This window comes from Merops nubicus, unplaced genomic scaffold, assembly GCF_000691845.1.
Source record: "Merops nubicus isolate BGI_N331 unplaced genomic scaffold, ASM69184v1 scaffold40919, whole genome shotgun sequence".
Lineage (NCBI taxonomy): Eukaryota > Metazoa > Chordata > Aves > Coraciiformes > Meropidae > Merops > Merops nubicus.
The window spans coordinates 5,075-29,849 of NW_008632457.1; the positions used below are offsets into that span (position 1 = coordinate 5,075).

Below are 24,775 nucleotides of genomic sequence, written 5' to 3' on the forward strand. Positions count from 1 at the left end.
CGCCTTTCTAGGTCATGTTCTTTTTCCCTAGGCAAGTTGCAAAAGTTCATCAATATGTTAATTACTAAATCATTAAACACTTAAAAGAACCTTTAATTTACATTGATTTTAGGACTCGTAACCGACTTTTCTCTTTAACTTTAAGCTACTCCAAACAAATGATACACAAACTTAAAACCTTGCTCAGGTGGCATGTTCAGCACCAGGCCTTTTCATTTTTCTAGAATGTCGGCTTTAATTCCATCAGTTTAACTCCATTGTGCTATGGGACGTAATTATTTCATATTCATCCTTGGAGCGGCTGTTGTGGAATGTCCTAAGTATAAAACATTCCCCAGGATCTAATGAACAAATTCCAGCATCAGCCTATTCACCAAGATAATACGACACTGGAAGTATTATCCTATATACATTCGGCCCTAATGAATAATGAAAATTAGACACGGGATTAGAAAGCTTAATATTTCGAAGGTAGAATCTTCTGTCAAGTTCAGACACGGTAGGAAATTCGTGAGCACAGGCTCTTCCCAGGGAAGTATGCAGCCATCTACACTAGGTGGCATTACTGAAAGAAATATCATCAAACCCAAAGCGGCTGGAAAAGAAGCGCTGAGGGCAGAATGCCTCTGAAAATGAGCAGCGCCTTCTCCCTTCCTGGCCAGTGCCAGAGAAAAAAGTTGACCTGCCCATACTCTGCAGTATCGGTGGCATTATCACCCTGTGATTCACTAACAGCCCCTCCACAGTCCAGTGCTGCTGAACTGGGGATGGGACGGAGGATTTCTGCAAAGCAGGTAGTGACTCAAACTCTGCCCTCCCTCTCCAAATAGTCTTTGCCTGTCACGTCTGAGGCACAATCCAAATCTATTTGTGCATTTTTAAAATGTAATTTTATTCTAATGTTGGGCCTTTGAAAATATAACTACGCTTAATATTTCTTTAATTATTTTTTTTCCACAGCTTTAGCTAATCTCACGTCATCGCACACTTCTCATTTTCAGGTCTGAAATATGAGAAAAACAAGTTACTCAATGTGTTCCACAAACCATCCATGCTACTCACTTTTGAGGGAATATTTTTGAAGTCTAATGGAAAGAGGACAAGTAAGTTTTGCAACTATCTGATGGGTAAATACTCCAGTAAATCATGCTTTTGTAAACACACGCATCCATCCATACTTACAGAAGAGAAAGCTGGTTCATTCGTCTTATTAAGGCATTCTTCTTATTGACCAGCATGAACCATTCCTGCATCATAGCTTCTTCTTCTTCTGTGTTTCTTCCTGTAATTGAAAAAATTTCATTACCTACATGGTATTTCACAAACTGAGCTACATATTTCATTTCGGGTTTTGGAGTATCAGTCTCCAGTACCATTGAGCATTACAAAGCATACTCTCAAATGGTAAAAAATATCATATGACTACAAGCCTTGCTGTCCAATCCTGCTTGCTCCATAAATAAATCTTTGAATGCAGACGTTCTTTAGCATACATTTTAGTGTTCTTTATCACACTGATAACCCTGACCTAAATAAACACCTTTTAATAAGTACTGTATCTTCTCATTTTTCCTGAAAGAACTATAGTGTTTTGATGTTCCCAATTTGAAAATCCATTGCTGCTAAAAGACATCTGGTCATCACAGGCTTCCAAACACAAAAACAGTCCTTGTGGGTAAGATCCACTCCACCCATGCAAACCCAGAGCAGTCAGGATGATGTGGTAGGGATCAAAGCAGCTGCAGAAGAGATGGAATCCTGGGAATCCTGAACCCTTGGCCAAGATGTGGGCACCTGCCCAGCTTCTCTGTGTTTATGGCCACTCTTCCAGACAATATCCTGGAAAGAGCAGCTCATCAACCCACAATCAAAGGGAGCACCTACACACATACAAATAGTTTTAGGGTCCAGGTGCCTAAGAGTCCCCATGTGTGTGTGCATGGACTAGCACCCCCTTCCCCAGCTCATGCCCACCACTGCCTACCAGCTAGGATCAGGACCTCCCACAGCCTACCTGCAAGCAGTGCCATGCTCTACTGGACTCTGTGTTACCCCCTCTGCACCACCAGGCCACATGGGGGAAAGGCAGATGAGCATCCAAAAAGCTCCTGACTGTCCTTTCCATGTAGCAAGGCTGCTCAGCCAAATTCCACTCTGAGTTCAGAGACTACGAGAAACCTCATCAAAGTCCTTTGTAGCGACTCCACCTCTGTGGTGACCTGCCATTCTTGCCTCTCAAGTTGAGCTGAGGGGCAAAGACTACATGGTCCTCAATGAATTATGAAACACATTTCTGATGGTTAAAACTAATCTAGGAAGAAACCTGGAAGAGTGTCAAAGATACATGAGCTGGGTCTTCTGAGTACTTCTCCCAGCTTCAACACTGCTTCACCAGGAGACTATGGACAGATCTCTGAGCTTAAGTGCCTCCTGTATAATACGAGATAATCACCCATAACAATCTTACAAGGACGTTAAAAGTTAATTCTTTGATGTTTGTAAAAGGTTTTGAAATCTCCAATGCAAGGTGGTGTACACTTATTAATGTAAACCGTAGGATCCCTAGTTGCAGTCAAACAACGTCCAGCATCAGAAGCTGGAAAGACACCAGAAAAAATATTGTTCTGCTCTAAAAGAAAGCTTTCAATTTCTGGATGGGAACATTTGAAATGCTTGCACCTACGTGCCCGCCCCGTGCACATTCACACCCCAACACCACAGTAATGTGCAAGCCCAGATCTGCATGAAGAACCACCTCCTCACCTGGCTATGACCCTACTGTGTGCCAAGGAAGGTCACCAGCCTTCTCCAAAATGTTTGGTTCCCCTTGCTGTAGCCTGTGGGCTTGGTGCATCCACACAAGGGAAGGAAAAGGAGATTAACACAGAAATGGGTCAGCCTGGGGTGGAGCTGGTGGGCCCACACAGTAAGAAAAAGTTACGCTATTTGACGTGTTCTTTCTGATGTAAGACATTGCCCCGTATCCACTTATCACCCTGGGAAGCTCCTGGTTGGTGAAACTGCTCCTGTAAGGATGCTTTTAGAGTACATGATTTACTAGCTGTAAGACGGGAAAGGCAGAACACCTTAAAGTGGAGATGGCCCTGTAGCCTTTTTCCAGGCAGAAGAAGCAGGGTCCAACTCCTAGATGATGGAATGATGAAGGAAGAAATTTGTCACGTAGAAATGTTCTCCCACAAGACCTTCAACTTCTGGTTTTGTGCAGAAAATATTTTGCTGTGGCATTTACAGTAACATTCACCAGTTCAGCACTGCCTCGAAGAGGATTAAAACTCAGTACACTTTGCTGTTAAGTTGCAGATCAAAGGTGTTGCTGTATTGGTCTATCTAACAAGGTCTACTTTTAGAAGCAGATGATAATCAATATTTGCAACCTTTCATTGAAATGCACCGAGTAGCTGAAATTTATTTGGGGGAGGGAGAAAGAAGAAGGGGAAAGAGGACCTTTTTTTGTCCTTGCAAAATGACTGGTCTGTTCTGTAATGCATGAGATTGCCACACTGCCAGTGAAAAAAAATTATCACCACCTGAGATATGTGGTTATAAGTAACATTTTAATCAATTTATGACACTAAACTTGTTGGGTTTGGGGTGGTCTGGGATCTCTGTCTAAAAGATGTCATTATAAATGCAAGCTCTTGCTGCATTTCATTTTTCAAGCCTTGAAAAAGAAATAGGAGACAAATGTTTCAGAGGAGTTTGAGTCAATGGCAGACCTGAACTTGAATTTCATGCCATGCAATCTCAGTGTAAGAATGTAAACTTAGAGATATAAACTTCTTTCTATTAATACACACCTCCTAAATAAAGTTAGTTGTACCTTATAATGAGAAAAGATATTGGCAAAGCTTGGAGCTGTCAAGTCAGACCTGAGCAGGTGCCCATTTTGCTATTTCCACGCTGACACCAAAGCATATGCAATATCCAGAGAATAGGTTGGTTTAAAAGTGAGTTAACAAAGTCCTGATTGTTTTTACAGAATTTTTAATCTGTTTTTGTATTCACTTTGGACCCATGTGATGCCCTGACACCAGTCATGTGATATCGGCTGCGATAGGCACAAATCCCTGAGCAGCAACAAAAGAAGAAAGAGTAAAAAAGAAAAAGCTGAGAAAAAGCTTGCAACTTGGAAAAAGGCCAATTGTACCCTGGTGAAGGCCTTTTTGATCAGTGAAATGACACATGTGTGCAATATTAATAGCAGTCGATGCTGATATTTTATTTGTTGACCGTGAGCCTTTTAAATTCTTGCGCATGGAGCTGAAACAGATTCTTCCCTGGCAAGCAAAATAAAGATGAACTCCCATATATAAGAAATTTAAATAACTCTTCTCAGCAAATACAGTGGCATTATCACTTTTTTTTTTTCTTCCCCCTTGGTGGAAGGATGCACATGAAACACTTTCAACAAAGGAAAAATGAGTGTTGTTACTGCAGTGAAATTGCAAGCTAAACTCACATTTACTATTTATAAATAGAAAATTTAGAAAAAAAAGCCTTTCTTCAACACAGTTGCGCTCTGTAAAACCCTGCTGCTGCTGGGGTTGTTTTTGTTTCCACTGTCCAAGTAGAAAACAAGTATTTAACTGACTTGCTATGAACGCTTGAAAATTAAAACTGGGAAAATATCTGTGTTGTTCTTAGGGGAAAAAAAAAAAAAATGTACTGATTATTTAAATGAAGTGAAAAACATGTTTGGGAACAAATCAGTCCCATGCATGCAAACCCCTTATCTGAACCAGTATAAGACTATGAAAATCCATTAACAGCCCAGAGATCTTAAACTTAAATTTTTTTCCATAATACATGCATTACACTATTGTTTTCGATAAAAAACAACAACAACAACAACAAAACCCTTTTAAAGCTAGTAAGTTGGACCATTACAAATTAATCCTGACTTTAATAACTGGTTAAAGACCCCTTCAGCTTTATAAGTAACAAAAAATATTAAAGCCTGTGATCACAGCGAGCTTTTCTCATTTCTCCTCTAACCATTTGTTATTTAATCCAATACTAGTAATCCAATTTGTCCATCAGACTTTTAAAGGGCAGAATGCAACTTCCCCAGCTTAGACACTTTTCAAAGTACAATATATTTTTCAAATGAATGCTGGATGTTTCATTTTTTCCCCAACTGTTCCTAGCTCTAATGTATGAGGAAAAAAAGAACAAGATGAACATTGTTCGCACTGATTAAGTAAGAGCTCATTAAAGAGCTGTCAGTGCCGTACTTTGAATATGCATGAAGCATATAATCAGATCTAGTACCGTCACTAGAGGAGAATACGGTAAGTACAAAGGATTGATTTAATTACTTAGAGTGGGCTGTGGTGGTAAAGCAGTCTTGTTAGCGCAGAAAGAAAAGGAGGTTGTATTCTGGCACGGTTAGGGGAAAAAGGCAGTTTTAGCTTCTGCCACAATACCTAATCTCAGGATAAAGCACTTTACATTGTAGCTTAAAATGAAGACTGTCAGTTTTCTAAAAAGACCAGAATTCATCTCATCTTGTTTAACCTCACCTGGTTAACTATCTAGCAGAACGTATTTATTCTCTTTAATGCGTAATTATGCTTATACTTTTTATCCTATAGTTCAATAATGACTTCTCAAAACAGTCTTCAAATGAGAGCGCGCAGCGCTGCAAACATCACACGCATGCAAAATGCTCGGTGAGAGATCTGAAAAACGCAGAACCAGGAACTGGGAGGAAAGAGCCGGCACCACACGCCTTCATGTGAAAGACAATGCAGCTTTGAATGTCGGACTTTACTCTCAGATAGGTTCGGAGGAGGATTCTGGCAAGGTTTTTCCAATTTATTTTCTTCCCCCCCCTTCCTTTCTGCTTTCTTTTTTTTTTTTTTTCTTTTTTTTTTTTTTTTTTTTAATCAATACATTCTTGTTTTATTCTTCCTCTAGGAATCCAGGGGAATTCTCTCACAGCAACTCAGTGCCATTTTCTAATTTCATTGTCTGGCTTGAGTGGTGAAGGATGCGTGCTCTATTCTTCTCTTCACTTGACATCTACCAGAACCCTCCTCCGTGATTAAGAACGAGCCCAACACCAAGCCTGGAATAGTACAAGACTCTCAGCAAAATTCTCCCTCAGACAGGAGAAACTCCTACTGACTTCCGAGTTGCCATTCTGTGCTGTAATAGCTCCCGTGCAGGATTCAATCCAAGGCTGCAGCATAAAGTTTGGTGATTTTGTCCCTTACTGGGACAAATTTTAATGACAGCCAAAATAATGATAGCCGGAATGTTGATGATAACAAAACCCCTCCAAACCCCACCCTAACCCCCTTTCTTTTCTCCTGCGGTTAATCACACATAGTCAAATATAATTTTCCTGACTGTTATTCAAAACCAACTCAAGCCAATTTTCATCTACAATGCTCAAGAATTACAAGCATGTTCCTATATTACCATTTTTTGAGAATATAAGCAACGAGCTTATTTTAACATTGTACAGCTTCCACGCTGTCTTTTAACATACCTTTTCCTTCACATTCTTCAGGATTTACAAATGGGTTTTTGTTTACACTGTAAGCTAATTTATTTGTTAAATATTTAAATAAGAAGTGTCTTGACAAATGTCTCTTCTGAATCAACTTAAAAAAACAATTTCTTTTTTTTTTTTTTCCTTTCCTGCTTACAATACTTCCAAACCCACCTCTTACACTCAGCCAACTATCAGTACGTATATGTGCCATTAGACCCATTATTTAGGCTGGTTGGGCAGCCAGTCATTAGATAAAACCAATATGGATTAACATAGCAAACCTGTTCATTGCTAAGAAAACAGAGAAGAAAGTCCTACAAAACACTGGGAATACTACTTAAAAACAAGAAAACGCAGCAACATGCAGGGGCAAGATTAGTTTACAGTGTAAATGGATGAACACAGTAACTCCTATACACTTTATACGGTCATAAATCTGTCAAGATAAGCCAACAGATTAATATTTTTTTTAAAATCCTTAAATGTAAATCTATTTAGCTGTTGTGCAAAAATGAATTACAACCTGCGGAAGATAAATAATGAAGGGTTTCTATCAACATCCCAAACCAGCCCATTCAATCTGGCAAGAAATAACAGTTTCACAGAAATCACTTTTTATGCTGTCTTAAGCAGTAATTGTTTTTAAATTTTATTTGCACTGTGTATAGTGTGTGTGCCATGGTGTCATGGTTAAACACAGAAACCTCCCCATGTCTCCCATTTTACCTCAAGAGAACTACATGAAAAACAACCTACTTAAGACAGAGCCCATTCTTCAACCATTTGCTGATGTTTACACACAGTTTTAAAACAGAATAGAAGAAGCTTTCTTCACTCAACACACTTGGGTGAAGAGGCCAGCAGGAGAATGCCAGCGCATGTGAACTAGAGTGGGACGACAAAATCTGGCCAGCTTTGCTCTGCTCCTCTTTCTGGGCTATTTGTTAGCTGACAGCAGCTAGATGACCACTAAGAGCCATCCAAATGCCCACGAATTCCACAAATTTAACAGCAAGGTCTTTTGAAAACATACTCCACTGCCTTTATTTGCCTGCTCGAAAAAAAAAAAAAATGTTGCATTCACCCAATCGTGGGGACGAGTTTTTACGAGTTTCTGCATTAGAAGTGAGCGGACAGATTGGCTTGTTTACCTGAAGGAGAACACGAATAGCAAATAAAGAATATTTCTAGGATGTGTCTCATCTTGCCTCGTAAGAACCTGGGGAAATGCACTGAAATTGAAGGTGGTGTGTTTAAAACCGATAAAAAGAATGATCTTTCCTCAAAGCCTCATCATTTACCAGTAGAACTCGTTGCCACAAGGCAATGTTGAAACTAAGAGCTCAGCAAGAATTAAAACCAGGTTGAACGTTGAATATGGAAAGGCAAAGCTGTAGCAATAAATATTCAACCCAACCAACCAACCCAAAAAGCCATGAGAGGTAGGAGCTGGATCCTCCTGCTTTAGGATATGAGCTAACTTTTAATTTTTAGAGGTAAAATGAAATGTTCCCTGTGGCCAGGTGAGCCTGTAACTGGCCCCTGCAGAGTTTCTTGCCCCTGCCTGGGTTCAACCTGTACTGGTCCCTCTATGGGACAGTGGTCTGGACCAGACCATGGGGCTGATCCTCCATGGTAATTAAACCTCTGCTGAAAGGAAACACGGGAAGGGATGAGAAACAAGACTGAGTGTTTTAGCTGACCAACTTCACATTGCTAACAAAGGCTGATGGAAGGTCTTGAACCCTTCAAAGTCAACAGTGGACTTCCCACTGATTTTAAGTCTTCTCATCTCACTCACTCTGAACAGTTTATGCACAGACGAGCTCTTGTTTTGAATGCAAGTTACTGGATTTATCAAACACGTAAGCAGAAAAGCCTATATTCATAACAGATATTCTTTGTAAAGGAGAGTTAACACAAGACTACCACAAAATGGGTCTGACAACTGAAGGCTACAATGAAGATTTTTAAAAATGACTAGTGATCCACAATTTTTCACTGAGTGAGGAAAATAAACCAAAAATCCTCTTCTGTTTTCAGAGGACTGCCTTTGGTAGAAAATCTCAGATTTTTGGTTAAAATAACTCTCCAAAGTTCTCAGTGTCAAAGTGGAGCTTGCAGTAGGCACCCCGCAGCGTGAATGGACAGGCTGCTCCACCTTGAGCTTCAAGTGTTCCATTTCAGATTACCATGCTCGGCTTTCTTCCAGAATACTTCCTTCTTTCACTGAACAAGGACCTCCTCAGTTATTAAAAACCAGTGAAAATGAACAAGAACAGCCACCAAGCGATAAACCGGATGGGACTGTTGTGTAGATGACACTGCAGAAAAGCTAACTAGCAGCTGAGGTCCTAGCACATTTTCCCGAGTCTGAACTGGATGGGAAAATGCCTAAGGAACATTAGAAAGGCAAATTCACGGCCACTAACTTGCTGTCTGAGAGCAGCTGAGAAGGAGACGTTGATGTCCACACAATGGAGTCTCATAAAGGTAGGTAATGACTGCCAAGAATCTGCCAGGCAGAGTTACATTGCCGTGTGCTGTCTGACTCTATTTCAGCCCCTAAAAGTACTGTAACCCTAACGAAATGGAGCTGTCGCCAAGGGAATGCCTTTATCATAAGCACACATCAAATTAGCTTAATATCAAGCAGGAAGCTTGTAATTTCTTTGGTTTCTGAAACATAATAAATCAAGAGAGGCTATTTAAAATTTTGAGAGCTGGGTAAACAGAAGGTCAGGGTTCCACCCACATCTCAGCACGTGTGAGGATTTATTCTACCTGGAGTGGGACTGACTCACAGGAAAACAAACATCTGTGGCCTGCAGACTTGGCAACCTAAAATTATCACAGGATTGAAACTTCCACAGAAGACGACTTGCCAGAAAGATTGCCCATTTTCTCTACATGACAAGTCAACACAGCAGCCACTAGAAAAGAACAGAAAATCAACAGAAACAGAATACCTGGGCTTGCTAAAGATTAGGAATATATTTTAAATGTGGTACCATCAATCCAGAACACAAAAACATGTAGTCTGTGGCCCCAAATTCAGACAAGAGGTGAAATTCAACTGAAACATCCAGAGAGACTCCTGTAAGAAAGTGACCACTTCTTGCCTTGAAGACAGCACCTGCAGGGATCCTAGCACAGAGCATAACCAGTGCTTGTCCTTTATCACCCTCTGGTATTCTTTTTGCTCAGTTTTTCTCACGTAGCACAACTTTAGAAGAAGCACGGGCTTGGGAAAAGTACACATCAGACCTTTGCTTCCAGCACAGGAAACATGCACCATTAACTGATGCACTCAAACCTTTGAAGCTACAGAAAAAAACAACAGTTCATGCTTGGAAATCCACCAAGAAGGGGACGATGGTCTACTGGGTGAACTACTTCACTTGCAGGTTAACAAATAGAGTTGGATGCTTTGTTACAAGGGATAGTAATTTCTCTATGGCTCGTAACTACTCCTTAGATCAGCTACCTGTTTAGTTTGCAAGTGACAGCCAGGTAAGATTCTGAAGTTGTTGGATTGTGCTTTACTAGGCAGTGTATTATTCCATTTTTACCTTACTTTGTTCAGAACATGCTCTCCTGGAGCTGGAAAGGGGTGCTGGACAAGAGAAGATGACTTAATAAAATGAAGATGATTAAATAAATGAACAGGGCTGAATTTAACCCAGCAACTGCCTTAAGTGAGATGATGGTTGGCAACAAAGTGACCTTGTATCAGTGTTAATGAAGATGCCTACACTTACTGGGAGCTGGCAGGTTTGTACTTCTGGGATCCAAAGCTTCCCAGGGTTAACTGGCCAAGTTCAGCTAGTTTGAGGTGTCCTGGGGCCTCACAGTTTCCAGTTTTGACAGAGAAGGCGTTTTTGATGGTAGATGGGAGAAACCCAAGTAAAAATAACAGGGCTTTCTGCAGACTGCAGTGGCATCATAAGCTGGGAGCCCCAGGGTGACCAAACGGCCTTTCTCCTGCTTTCTCTTTACAGGCAGGCACTGATTGTAGAGAAAGCTAACTTCCAGGCATAAAGCCAAAGACCATGCCTACCACATGAAAGAGCATTTATACTGCAATACCACAAAGAAAGATGGAAATCAGTTAAAAGAAGCAAGTGTCTGTTGAGTCTTGCAAGACTTTTGGAAGGCTTGCAAGTCTATTCACAGAGCCTAGGGCTCTCCCAGCGTAGCCTCCTGCTACACAGGCACTGCTGTGCTCAGGCAGCACTTCTTCAATTTGGCTTCGAGCACTTTGGAGACAGGTTCCTTTAAGGCAATGCTGAGGGTACAAGCCAGGGAAGTGCATGGAGAGGAGGCTGATTTATTATTCAGTCCTTCCAGCCAATGGCAATTCTGTGTTACTTTGAGAAAAAAATAAATATGGTTATTGTTGCTGCTGAGCTGCTTTAATGACTTAATGAACTTGGCCTGGGGGGCTGAACATGCACGCTGCCCACGTCTGGTCTTGGAAAGGTCTCTTCTTGGGAACTTCTGCCTACCAATGAACAGACCTAAGACTGAAGAGATGTGGTGAATTACAGAGTCAGAACTGTGAACTCCGAGGTTCAGCATGGTGTGTTCATTCTGTGGGAGCTTCTCAGATGTAGAAATGCTGGGTACTTGGGGAAGTATGGTCAGATAGTCTTCCTATACCAAAAATAACCCAAAACTGCTTCACAGGAACTGCTAATGGGAGAAGATGGAGATTGCAGAGGAAAGAGTTTGCCAGTAAGACACTGTGGAGGTAACATGACAAGCGAAACTGGAGAAAGGTTGACAAGACCCAAGAACTCAGGAAGTTCTCAGTCACTCATAATATGCATGACTCTGGCAACTACAATACCAATACTTGTGCAGAATTTGTGTATGAAAAATCTGGACCCTCAAGACTTACATCAGAAAAACAGCTTACTAGCAAGTCATTTTTTCTTATTTTCTATCTTGCCAGAACTGCTGTTGTTACAGGTGTCCTTTCTCTCGCTGTGCTTTGGCATGTGCACCTTTGTCTTCCATGATATGGCTGGACAACTCTCTCCCACCTCATGGGCTGGCAAGTTTTCAGTTCACCTGAGACTAATCATGCTGAGCTAAGCAAAGCAATGGCATATACTGAAAGCAAGGCCGGCAAACTTCTATAAAAACTATAGTGTCATTAACTCATTCTTGCTGCTTTATGTAAGACATCAAACTATTGAAAACAGCATGATGATTTTCCTACCTAGCTACAACATTCTGCTTATGTATATACACTGATATTTTTCACACTGTCTGCAGAAGAGTCTGAAGATGGTGACTAGAACTAGTTTTTAAGTGGAGTTCACCTCTCAGGCAAAGCTGAACATTCTTCATTTTCCTCCCTCAGACCCTCAAAATGGTCAGTACAAATCTGCATTTACTTTTGAGAATTCCAAAGAGAATTGTGAATTAAATTGTTTTTTAAAAGATGAGACTTGGTTTAGGGAGTCTGATGCCTCTTCCTAGCATACCTCTCCCTGTCCCAGTGCAAATCTCTACTGCAGACTGGATGACTCCAGTAAGAGGGTATAATACAGACTGGTAAATACAGCTCGATAATCAGGTTTGTGAAGGTGCAGGGCATAGAAGGGATTTATTTTTGATAGTGAATCTAGAGACATATACATCATCAAGCCACCATTAAGAAGCAGACCACTCCAAGTGATTAATACAGCTAAAGGGGGCAGATAAGAGATCAATGACAAAAATCACCTGGTAAAAAAAAAAGTAAAAGGTGTTGCATTAAAAGGGCTTTTACTTTGCATGCGAAACAATACCAAGAAACCTGTATTTTAGCACTTGTACTCAACAAGCACTCCAGAGTATGCCGGGATGAGAACAGAAACCCATCCTTTCTAATAATCTTGTGACAAAAGCTAAAAGACATCATCCTATTAACTAGTGATCTCAACTGCTAATGCAGAGTACTTCCTGGTGCCTTTTATGTAGAATGCCGCTATTAAAAAACCACTAAACATTCACTGTGAACAACACAGAATCATTCATCTTTTATCAGCATCTCTTGTTAGAGGAGTATGAGAGTGGCTGAAGGTGTCATTGATATTATAGAGTGGAAATTAATCAGAAATTTTTCTCATATTTTCCTCATCACACTCATTTACTTCTGTACAAATTTCCCCCTGCTAAAAAGTTCATACCCAGCCCCCTGTTGTACGCTTTTAAGTTGAGAATATTCAACGAGTGCGTCAACTGAAAGGCACCAGGTCCTAACACAAAAAGCATTCGAAATTCTCATTTAGTTGTCTTTATTTTGCTAGCGCCATGTGGTCCTTGAAGATGTAGAAAACACGGGAAGCCGAGTAAAGATCAGAGCAAGCTCATTAGCATTCTGACAAAATTGGAGTGGTGGAGATGTATAGTTTGCCTAGTTTGTCGTTTTGAAAGCTACCGGTGGTAAGCTTTCTATTTCATTGTGCTTTTGTCTTTTTTGGGGGTTTTCAACGCAGCGGGGTGGTTGTTAGCCTAGGTTTTCACAGTGCATTGTGGGAACCTTGCCTGCACATTCAGCCTATATAGTATCATTTGAGTTCAAGTCAAAAAGTTTTTTGTATTTTTTTTTCCTATTTATTTCATAATCACTCATGCTAATGCATAATTGTCATCTGGCTGTCAAAACCCATCCTAGCACACACCTGGTTTATAAAGTTTAAAAAAGAGAACAAAACCCCCCAAATAAAATAAATTCTGAGCTGTATTTAAAAATAAAACCTTTTAAACATGTTGCTAGTTTTCTTCAAAAGACAAGATAAGAAGAAATTAATTTAAATTCCACTGTTTACAATAAACCAGAAATGAATTTGAGACAGATCCAGTTGATTAGAATTCAAAAGAGACTCAGTCACCGTATAAGATCACCAATTCTATTTCAGAGCTTCTTGAAGGAAAGATGGGTTTATACTCCAGAATTATGTAAATAGTGAATTACCTCTTAGAAGACCTAGAGAAGCTAATACTCTGGTCATTTGATTTATTTTAAAAAACTTTTTTTAAACATAAGGCTCACTTTGAAGGGCTAAAAGGGCTACATTAATGCTGCTATTCGACATGAACGTTTCGAAGTTGCAGTGAAATGGATAAAGGTCTTTTTGGATGAATTTATCTGCTAAATCCTTGTGGTTGCCCTCCTATCTCGGATGATGACCCAAAAGAATGTCAACAGCTCATTTCCCAGAGAGCTGGAAAGAGTCACTACGCAAGCCATAATCTGCACGTTCTCAAAGAACCGTTTCAAACATTACATTTCACAAGCTGTTTAAAGAGATTTTTTTTTCCCCCCTCTCATCTCCACTATCCTACCAGTACTTTGGACATCAGTGCTTTGGAAATGAGGGCTTTAACAAAGTTGAAACGTGATTTCTTACATATTGTGTTGGTGGGTCGTGCGTATGTGCACACGTGTACCGTGCAACACGTGAGCACCCATGGATTCCCACATGCTTCAAATTCACTGTGCTAAATTCTAGCCACACTGCGGCAGGGACAAGTAAATGCTAAGAATCAAAATATATTAAGTTGCCCCTAATTTACTTGTTTGATTTTTTTTAATATAAAGTGTGTCAGGCTGCCAAAATCACAGATATTCCCTTAGTAGGAAAGGATAAAACCCAGCTTGAAAGGAGTTACAGTGGTCTAGATTTGGATACAGTGAATTTTACAATGGAGTGGGGATTAAAGACTTATTTACTTAGCAAGGAGGAAAGGATAAATATTAAGAGAAAAAGCTGCTTTATACAAAAACCTTCAGAATTCTTTATTTTTGTCATGTGCTTGGATAGCATCATTATCAGTCTCTTCAAAACAGCCTTAGAGCTGCAGCCAGCCTCTGCTGACCAAGAAAAGCAAATGGCCAGGCCAAAGAGAGGACACTGGTCTTCAAAAATAATAATTAAAAAAAACACATAGAGGCAGGTAAATGCCTGAGGACAGAAGGCATTTACCCCCAACAGCTGTGTGGTTTGACAGATCTGAATTTTTCCATCATATTTAAAATCTAATCTCACTTTATGCCCATGCAAAACACATGAAATTTCATCACAGGAGATGTTGCAACATTTAAGCTACACGTGAAGAACTATATTCCCTGTCCAACTAAAAACAACCACCCAGTGCTGAGAATCAAATAGCAGGCATTATTTTAAGCTTAACAAAAGGCAGAATTTTGCCAGCTTCAAGATGCCACCTTTATTTCAAATCTGCTTTTAATCACTCAGTTTCTTTTCACTCAGGTTCCAACTCCCAGCAGAGGCAAATAACCTGGAGACTGTTATCCACACAACAGTAAAGGCAACTGAATTATTTTCTATACTTTGCAATGTGCTTATAGCTGCAAAATTATTTATCTCCTTCACTGCGTTCTCCTGTGAAAGTTTCCTCCAGAAGAATCGCCGGGACCAGCCATATCAAATTAGAGGGCAGTCAGGAGTGTCTAAGTCCAGCTTTAAAACAAATATCATAACAATTACTTAGCCATATGGAAAATAGGGTATGTTTTTCCTGAAGGCTTTTATACATTTTCTATCTCAAATTTCAACTTCATTAGAAACTATTTCTGACTAGCAAGCTGCAAGATTACTAAATATCTAACTGTTAACTCACCATGAAGAGACTCTTTTGAATGGCAGAACTTTTCCGAGATGCAAATGAACAATAATCTAATTTCAAGAGTAAATTGACTGAAGGATTCGTTTTAATATGTTTCAAAGTCTCCGAAATTAAGTGGCAGTTGCAACCTATGCAATACCCACACAGACGTGCGCCCAGGCTCACACACACACGCTGGCAGCACCCCCGCCTCACCCTACTCCCATCTTCAGAAGAACTCACATTGTACTTATGTTTAGGTTCCTATGACTTAAAGGCCAGATGTTTCACAAATGACCAACAATTGGAGGTTAGAATAAATTAATGACTGATTTCTGAGCTTTGATGGAATTAAGCATACTTCTTTTCTCAGTGTGCCATGTGAATGTTCGCCCGCTAAACTTTTTTTTTTTTTTTTTTTTTGACAAGTGAGGCCACCCAGCAGAAAACAACTGATGCAAAACCCAGGAGTAATCCCTCTGTTTAGTTCAACACTGTGGTTAGCCTTAACACTGCCTCTATTATCCAATGGATTTAGAAAAACTTTCATTTATTTGTTGGCCTCAGTCTTCCAACTTTGTTGCCTTCTTTAAAGGACCCAAGACCCATTCCTATGTAAATACATTTGCATAGGGCCACAATGAAACTTTCTGGGACTGGGATTAAACTGGCAGAACGAGATAGCTGCACCACGCATATTTGTGATCTTCACATAAGTACTTTCACAAATACATATGAGTAAATGAAGCTGATGTCACCTCTCGCTACAGGAACGCCTGGAGTTTAAAAGAAAATGCTCTGTTGCAAACTACTTACCGAAGCTCCAGACACAGAGAGGACTGGAGGACACAGCACCCAAACGTGAAACTACAATGTATATAACGAGCAAAAAGTCCTCTTCATTTAGAAGCTACGATTAGCACTTTATTTGCTGCAAAATGTCCCCTTTTCTCCTAAGCCATTCCTGTTCCAGCAGGAGGACAGGATCCCTGTTGTAAAAGTGATGATTCATAGCTACTTGGGCTTTTCATTTGTTTTTTTTCCTTGCTGCCTCTGTTTATGAAGAGTACCTAGGGTATAATATATTATTACATACTGTACACAATACAGCCTTCTTGCAGCCAATTCAAATATAAAGATTTGCATCCAGCAAGTCTATTAGGAAACAGCACCAGGATTAATCCCTGCAATTACCACCCTCAAAAAACGCTGGTGGACACTCGGTGCAATTTCGGCATTGTCACATACAAAATGCCAATACCTTAAAGGTTTATGTTCTGTAAGAGAGGCACGATGGACCTAAAGTATATACTAAAGACTGTTTTTGTAATTTTACAGGCGCTGATGACTGTGGGCCAGGAATTGCAACTGAATATATTCTTTTGGTATGCACTGAAGGAGATAACACCTTCTTCCAGGGGCCCAACCAACACAGATATCTTATTATTTATTTTGCAGTACAATCTTTTTTAACCCAGTTTAAAAAGCTTTGCATATGTAACTTAAAAAAAAAATCATATTATAGTATTATTCAAGTCCACTACTACAATGCTTAACAAAATGAAGCCAAACATATCAAACTTAATCCCATACAGAAATACACTAGCCACTAGAAAATGACTTGCTTAACTGTAAGCCGTGTTAATGAAAACACTGGCACAAATCATAAACCAGTTCTGATTTGTACTTTATTTTCCTTATTCCTGACTGTATGGTAAGCCTCTGCTGCCCCGTGTAAATACCATATACAAACCCATTTTCTCTCGTTGGACTAAGCACATCAATACAAAAGCAAATGAACTACCAAAGTGCCCTAATTAACAATTTTGCAAGTGAATGCAGACATCAGTGCCACACTGCAGCCATTAAAGTCTATTCCTTGCCATATCTGTTTCTGTTAACATTTCAATAGACCAATTAAATGACCTTTCCCCCCCTCAAACCCAATTAAGCTATTTGAACATCAATTGATAACTTACCATGTATTTATGCAAAATGTGCAAGCAAGAGATTCATTTTTTCAATCCTAATGATGTTTTGAAGAATTGAAAACTATCTTAACTATCCTGTCCTGGTATTCCATGGAGAGAGGGCCAGAGATGGGATTGTCTCCCAAGGGAGCCTGGTGGGCACGTTGGCATTGTGGCAGGCGGTCTGGAGAAAGCAGGTGTGAGGCAGATATTCTTCTTCCATGCCATTTGGTCCCTACCAGGCAGCTGCCTTGGAAGGTCAAAAGAAAGTGAAGACAGCCATCTCTTTCAGCTTGTTGGAGTATCACATCGCTGGGTCACAGCCAGCACACTGGTAGGTGGCACAGGGTCACATCAGCCAACTTGTAGATATCCAGAATTGCTTCTTTTTTCCCCTTCTTTTTTTCTTTCTTTCTTTCTTTTTTTTTTTTCCCGTCTTGAATTTTTGTATCTCTTTCTACAGTGAAAAAGCAAAGGGGTGGCCCAACACACACACCTTTCTGAGCACTGGGTGGTAGGTATGACATTTGACTTCAGCCTTGCGTGCCCCATGTTAAAAGAGGTGATTTGCTGACATTTGCATTTTCCCAAGGGGCTTGCTACACCACGAATCTGTTTGTCACAAATTCAGGGGACTTGAGCGGAAGGAGTAAAGGCAACATTCTGAATTCTTTGCTCATGTTAAAGGCTAGATAAGGGTCAGTGTCTCCTCTTTAAGAGTTGGCCTTTGCTTCTCAGCACAGGTAAACAGTTCCCCCCAGGGTGTGTAGATAGGGACTGAAAGCTTGGGGATTTATTTAAAATAAGACCACCTCAATCTAGGACACATGCATTTTGATGCTGCTTCTGTGACTGATTTAGGTGAGAAATATAAATCTGTTGGCTTCAAGAATAAAAAGGATGACACCAAATCTTCCAGGAAAAATAAGAAATAAGAATTTGTTTAGATCATTCAGAAGAAAGGTTTGTTAGTACCTAGTCCCTCTCAGTGCACATTTTTAGATCCAAACTCCCTTCTAATTTTAAATTAAGAAGAAATCAAGCGGAAAACATAGAAGTGGAGGGGAGGAAGGTATAAATTGTTTAGCCTTCCTTACATCTCTAAAACAAACAAGTTGTACTTGAACAAAAAAAAAAAAAGCACTAAGCCCCCAAAGTAATCTTTCTTAAATTTAAAAAAGTAAAAAAAAAAAAAAGCTAAAAAAACTATCCCAGATCTTTTTCAGAATTCTTTGAAGACGAGTAGAAGAGAAAATGAAGATCCAACTCTAACAATTCTATTTGAAGTTTTAGTTTGAATCCCTTAAAAAAAAAAATTCTAGTGGCACCCTGGGATAGTTCAACAAAGGCCTGGTTTCTTGGAAAAAAAGCATTGTCCCTTTCAGAATGTTAATCTGGTATATCACTTGCTACTACACCCCAGCATGTACTTTTGCTCATATCGACAATTAAAAGAATACATTTATTAAATAGTCTTATCACTGGATGTTATAGCTTGTAATTCATGCTAACTAGATAACCAAAGTAAATTTTATTTAAATTCTCATTTCTTTGTGAAACTTTGTAGATGGTGCATATCTCATGATTAACGGACAACGTCTAAAGCATCCCGTCCTCTAATCTTCCTAAAATCCCTTTTCATCCGATTGTTTAAGACTGCTTGAAAGGCTAACACCAAGCCTAAGACTACTGCACATTTGGGGGAGGGGAGCCTCTGTAGGTTAGCTAATTAAACTGTTTGTCTTCTGAAACATTTAACTGGCTTTAGAGATTATTCTAATTAAGAATGATGTTAGATGTATTTTTTAATGTAGCTATTAAAATTAATCATAATCCAGCAATCTCATGCGCTGAACTATGTGAATAGAGATGTGCTTGAAATCCTGCTGCATTTTCTTTATTTGGGAGCAGATCATTATGGATTCTACAAGACGAGCATCAGCATCAGTGTAATTTTTAATTAAGAACGCCGTGTGAAACTATAACTTTTACTCTGTATTTATGAAAGGTAAATAACTGACCTCAGCACAGCCAGGCACTACAGTGTTTCCCAAATAGTACAGCTATGATAGGGGGATATTAGCTTTCATTCATACTGTACATCTTTCTCTCTCTACTTCGCAGACTGTGTATTCAATTGAAGTGAAGGAAATCCATTAATTTTGGAAGGTCTGCAACTTGGCAATTGCAACTTCTTGTGCTTTTCTTTACTAGACGTACAGCAGAGCTCTCACAAATATTGCTGGCAAGAAATTTTAAAAACAGAGACCACATAAAAAAGTTGGCATTGAAACAGAAAGAACGGCTGGGGCTAGAAGCCAATATGTAAATTGGTTAGTTTAAAAAAAAATCTAGTACGATTTTCTCCTTAAATAATTAAGAAAACAAAACCAAAACAAGAGAGAGAAACAAATGAATTATGATTGCAGTACACACAACAGGCAGCTTCTATCAGAACTCAGAAGGGTATTATACTCTAAACACTTTTTCTTCCCTTACTGCTGAAAGATTAATACTGGTTATCCCATTAAAGTTGGTAAAATGCCATTCTTGTGTCTTAAAGCTCTAGCATTGGAGGTCAAGAAGTGTATGCTGCTTCTTACAAGGCTAGTGTGGATGTAATCTTCCCAAAGTTACAATAATTAATGTTAAGCTTCTTTAGCAATACGTTTCTGAAAGAACTTGCCTGATAATATACTTAGAGCCTGGCTAGCTGTTTGTGTTTCTGAGCAAGAAATGTATTCTATGCTGCTCACGTACTCCAGCTTAAATCTTTAGTCAAACTAGGGTGATGATGAGCAGTTTGACTTCTAAGTAGAAATAATATTTAAATTTGCAAGGGTGAAGCATTTTGGGTGTAGGGAAATCAGGGAGCACAGACACTACTTTTGAATGTTTACCATCACTAACCTTACAGAGGGGCATCCTGTAAAGCCATACAGCTCTATTTTAGGATATCCATTCCCTAAGAGAAGGCTGCCTGTATCGGGGCAATATATTTATTAGAAAGCAATCTATAGCAATTGCAAAAGAGCTGACACTGGAGGTCTGCTCTCAGCGCACACTTCACCATCTAGTACAAAAGCCCTCTGCCTGAAAGTGTCCCCATGTGCTTCAGCTCAGAAGCTGTGTTATGAATGGAAACAGGGAGTGTAAGATTAGATCTCCTTCTCCTCTAAATCTGAGATAATTTCATTTATTTCAAGCACACTACCTCTGCTTCTACCATCTCACGATTTGGCCCTTTACGTATACATTAACAGGCTGGGTACAGTATTTTGGAGTCATCCCACAAGTAATAAAATTAATTTTTCTGAATGCACACACTTTGCTGCAAACTCTATATTTCATACTTCTACCTGCTGGAAAACTAACAGATGAACACATCTCCCAATTTAACAAACTAACAGCCATTTCTGTGAGTATAGTTGTGAATGAGTGGCCTGAGAAAGTCTGGGCTGTGATGCAGCAACTGAATGGAGCAGAGAATCTCATTTGCACCTTTGTTTTTGTCTAGGGCAGGGAAAAAAGTCCTGACGATAGGTACATATTTATCTATTTGCTTCCATTTTCAGCCCTGTGAATGCAGGCTTTATCTCCAGGCATAACAGCTTGTTCTGGTAGAAGTTCTTTTTGTCTTTCTATGCAGATTTTAATGCAACAGCATAGGTAGAAAATTCACTCTTGAATGAGTTCACAAGGGGAAATTATGCAAAGAGGTTACTAATCAGTCGATGACCTATCCTTTGAGGCAATACAGTAGGACACAGGAATATCCAAAACAAGTCACCCCTATGCATTACAATCACAAGCAATAGGCACGGAGACTTATTCTGTTAACCTGACAGTGAGTGCATTCTTCATCATTCAAATAGGTGAGAGAAAGGAGAGGAAAAAAAAAAAAAAAGCATCCTGAAACACAAAGCAACCTAGACAGTTTACTGGCAACTTGACCCTGAGACGGTTCCAAAAACCAGTTTCACAGCCACGAGCGTGGTTAACAATGGTGTCAGTCAGCCAGCCCTGAAGCTGTCCAAAGAACCAGCCAGATACTGCTGCTGCCCAAGAAAAAAAAAAAATATATTCTAGACCTGGCTTCTGGATAATATAGCTGTAAGGCACAGGCTCACCACAGCTGTTGACTACGCTGAAGATGAAGAGGGAGATAGAGGGAAGCTGTGGTCCTGACACAGCAGCCCAGGCTCTCAGCTACCTAATGGCCCAACGCCTTTTGTCTCCCCTCTCTTTTGTATATGTGCTGTGATATAAAGAAACTGTGCATTTTATGTCTCAAATAGTATACAGCCAGACAAGCAAAAAATCTGTGTTACTTTTGATTATCCAGAGTTAGACAGCTTGCATGTTTAATTAAACATACTCAGGGACTGTAACATACCATTGTATATATGCCCTGGAATGCTATTAAAACAAAATATAGCATATATGTCCATACACTGATATATGTCATACAGAAATGCTATCTCTTTAATCTGTTTTGTCTACGTCCATACTATTTTATACCTCTAAAAGGAAAACAACATTTCCTGGGACCCAAGTTTTAGTGCCCTGACTCTGCCCAATGCCAAAGGACAGTAAAAAATATTATGGCAAAAAGACTGAATACAAATTCATCCTGGGATGAGATTCAATAAGAGAAGTGAAAAATTCCATTCTGTTACAAATGACTAAATCAACTATTTAAACCCTCTTTTTGTGCCTGTACTTTTTTAATTCAACCTTTTTCTATTTCTATTAATAAATTCAAATGTTTCCCTCTTACAAATCTCAGCCCTTTCTATCTTCAAAGCCATGTAAAATGCTAATTAATACATGTGACTTTCCTTTCACATGTGGCAACAAAGCGTATGCTGCTTTTTCGATTGGTAAGAGTTAATTTGCAGTGACACAACATATGTGTTTACAGGGTTTCTAATGTTTGTTGTTTGGTTCACTGTGTAATTAGTCTTATTGACAAGGAAGCTTATGCAGTGAAAAAGGAGAGGTGAAACAGTGGCTGGGAGATTGCAGTCCAGCCCCATTTTGAGCACCTGTGGTGTTGAAATGGGGTTAGAGCCCTAAAGCAATCCTACAACATCCCAAACTCAGAAGAAAAACATGTGTGGAAGACTCTCAAGCCATAATAACTGCTATTAAAAGGGCAAAGCTTGTCAAGATCTACTCCATAGGACTTTCTGCCCTAAGTGGAACCACCAAGATGTATCAGATCCTACAGCGATGATAAATCTCAGCAGACTTTAACTCTCCTTTTTTGGAGCATCTCATTTAGGGGATTGGACGCTTCTGGGCAGGGTCAGCACAGATAGACTGCAAGATCTGGGCAGCTTGATTCTCATCTTAGAGCAGCACCACAAACCCAGAATAGCTCTAGTGTTGTCATTAGAGTTGCACCAGGTAACTGCATCAGCACGGAAATCACAATCAAGGTAAATGATGGGCCATTAGAGAATGGAAATGATTAAAATAAAACCCCTGACTGTTTAAGATTCACCCCGAAAACAGCAAATATAAGATAGCTGTCAATATACAGAGCTTATCTGCCCGTGCGAGATTTTGCGATACTGCGTTCAGCTAATGTGGCTAATGAAAGAAAACAAACTTGACAAAAATAAACCCATGAGGACAGTTTAAAACAATAGATTAAACCACCTGCATTATTTCCTGTGCAATTAAACTCTACAATTAGCATGGAGTAGGAAAAATACCAAAACAGTGATAGGATCGCTTATCTGGTTCTCTAGTGAATCAAATTTCCAGCCACCCCTGCCGCACACCCTGCATTAACTCTTCGCACCGTGGCTATGTACAACTCTGAAATATAAAATTAGTTGCTTTTGAAGGACACTGAGCTCCCTCTGGTGAAGGCATAACAAGTTTATTAAGTAAGCACCACCTCTGGAAGTATAATCCCCTCTGGCTTCTTCCACGGAGTTTATTGGTTCAGTTTTCCTAACCATGAGCATCATTAGGGCAATGCAGTAATTAAGAGTTGTTAGAAAGTGAATTCTCAAACTGCAGATTAGAAAATTAAACTATTTCCTGATTACATATTAATGGAGCACAACAATAGCAGTTGCCATAAGCTTGGAAGGCAACCAAGGGATAAATCTGTGTACTTAATTACCATAAACAATGGCTGCATAGAAATGAAGTTTTATGCACATTCCCTTCTGTAATATGTCTGATATCAGTACACACTTGACAATTCTTGTTCAATTATCTCTATTATTTAATGCGCTGTGAACGGCTCTGTGTAAATAAAATTAACCACCCCAATTACTTTGAATTCATCTAGGGACAACGTAATAAAAAATGTGAAGAATTCTGTATGCCTATTAATATAAAACATTACAGAAGCTTTCACCAGATTTTCTTGTCTATATTTATTTTGTCTACTTTTATTTTAGTGCACTGCTAATTCAATTACATTTACCATCAGTGGTCAATCAGCAGCAGCAGAGGGTTTTTTTATTTATTTCATTAGTCCTTACACAGTACCACAAACACACTCTTCCATTGCTAAGGTACAGGATCTCATACGGAAAATACAAAAATGCTTCTGCTTGAATTTGGGAGCTTGCAGTTAATCAAAAAAACAATTAAAATCACTTCATACCCTGTGGTCAGATAACAAAATATCTGATAGCTGCAATTTTTTTTTCAAATAGTTGTTTTTGCAATTAGTGAAGAAATAGTGACCAAAAAAGAGCTAAATTTAGATTAGAGATTTGTAAACTAGGCTTCTTTGTTTTTTATTTTAATTGTATTATGCGATAATTCTGAATTTTAATTGGCATTTGGATATCAAGATGATAGACACCTTAAAATACAATGACAGAAGAAATTGCAGTGGAGAAAGACACTGTCAGAAGTAGAGACAAACCTATTTTATCCATAACAGGTTAGGCACAATATCGGCAAGTACAATCCTGAAGAAAGCAAGATAATCCTGCCCCTGTCATTGTTTAATGTCAAATCATTATAACAGAGGAAGAAGGGAAATCAAGGATATTACATTATATGATTTTTATACTTGATCATACAACTCATCCCTCTTGCTTGAACCTCTGCGCCATGTTTTCTCTAAACACTTGCACCCACCAAACTTCTTGTGACGGTCTCTTTCACGTGATGTACCTTGCAGAACCCTGTCAGTGCAGGTAACCCTCGCATAGAGCCAGACACTGACAGCAAACGTGCCATCGGCTTATTCTACCGAGTTCGAGGCACTGAAGCACTGATTTCCCTCACAGTTTTGCAATGTAAACTACAGTAAACTACATTTCACTGGAACAAGGTGAGATTACATTTTCATTTTAAGTGCAAAGACCAAGGACTGAGGTTACACCACCAGTGACATAAATTACTGGATATTAATTAAAGTGTGACTATTCAGATTCAAATGGAAATCAGCAACCCAGGGATTTTAATAACTTTTATTTTTTCACACATCTTAGGAAAGTGTTTCTAGTCAAATCATGAGCAGCTGGCACTGGAAATGCAAAGCTTCAGCCAGTTCCAAGCTCTTTGCCTGGCTGATGAACTTTGAAAATATCAGCTCCTCTTTGGCCAGGAGCCAGAAGCTTGTCTTCCCCAGCCAAAAAGGCTGTCTTGCAGGGCTGCAAAATGTTAACGCATG

At 39.4% G+C, this 24,775-nt stretch overlaps 1 protein-coding gene across 1 annotated transcript in view; it reads right to left on the reverse strand.

Moving 5' to 3' along the window:
- Positions 1-3: 3 nt before the first annotated feature.
- EHBP1 (EH domain binding protein 1) overlaps positions 4-24,775 on the reverse strand; it is a gene marked incomplete at both ends in the record, with an annotated part of 72,070 nt that continues 47,298 nt past the window's right edge. Inside the window, 2 exons of the mRNA XM_008947911.1 lie at positions 4-27; positions 1,183-1,282. Of these exons, the coding sequence (XP_008946159.1) occupies positions 4-27; positions 1,183-1,282 (124 nt within the window). The remainder of the gene's footprint in view (positions 28-1,182; positions 1,283-24,775) is intronic.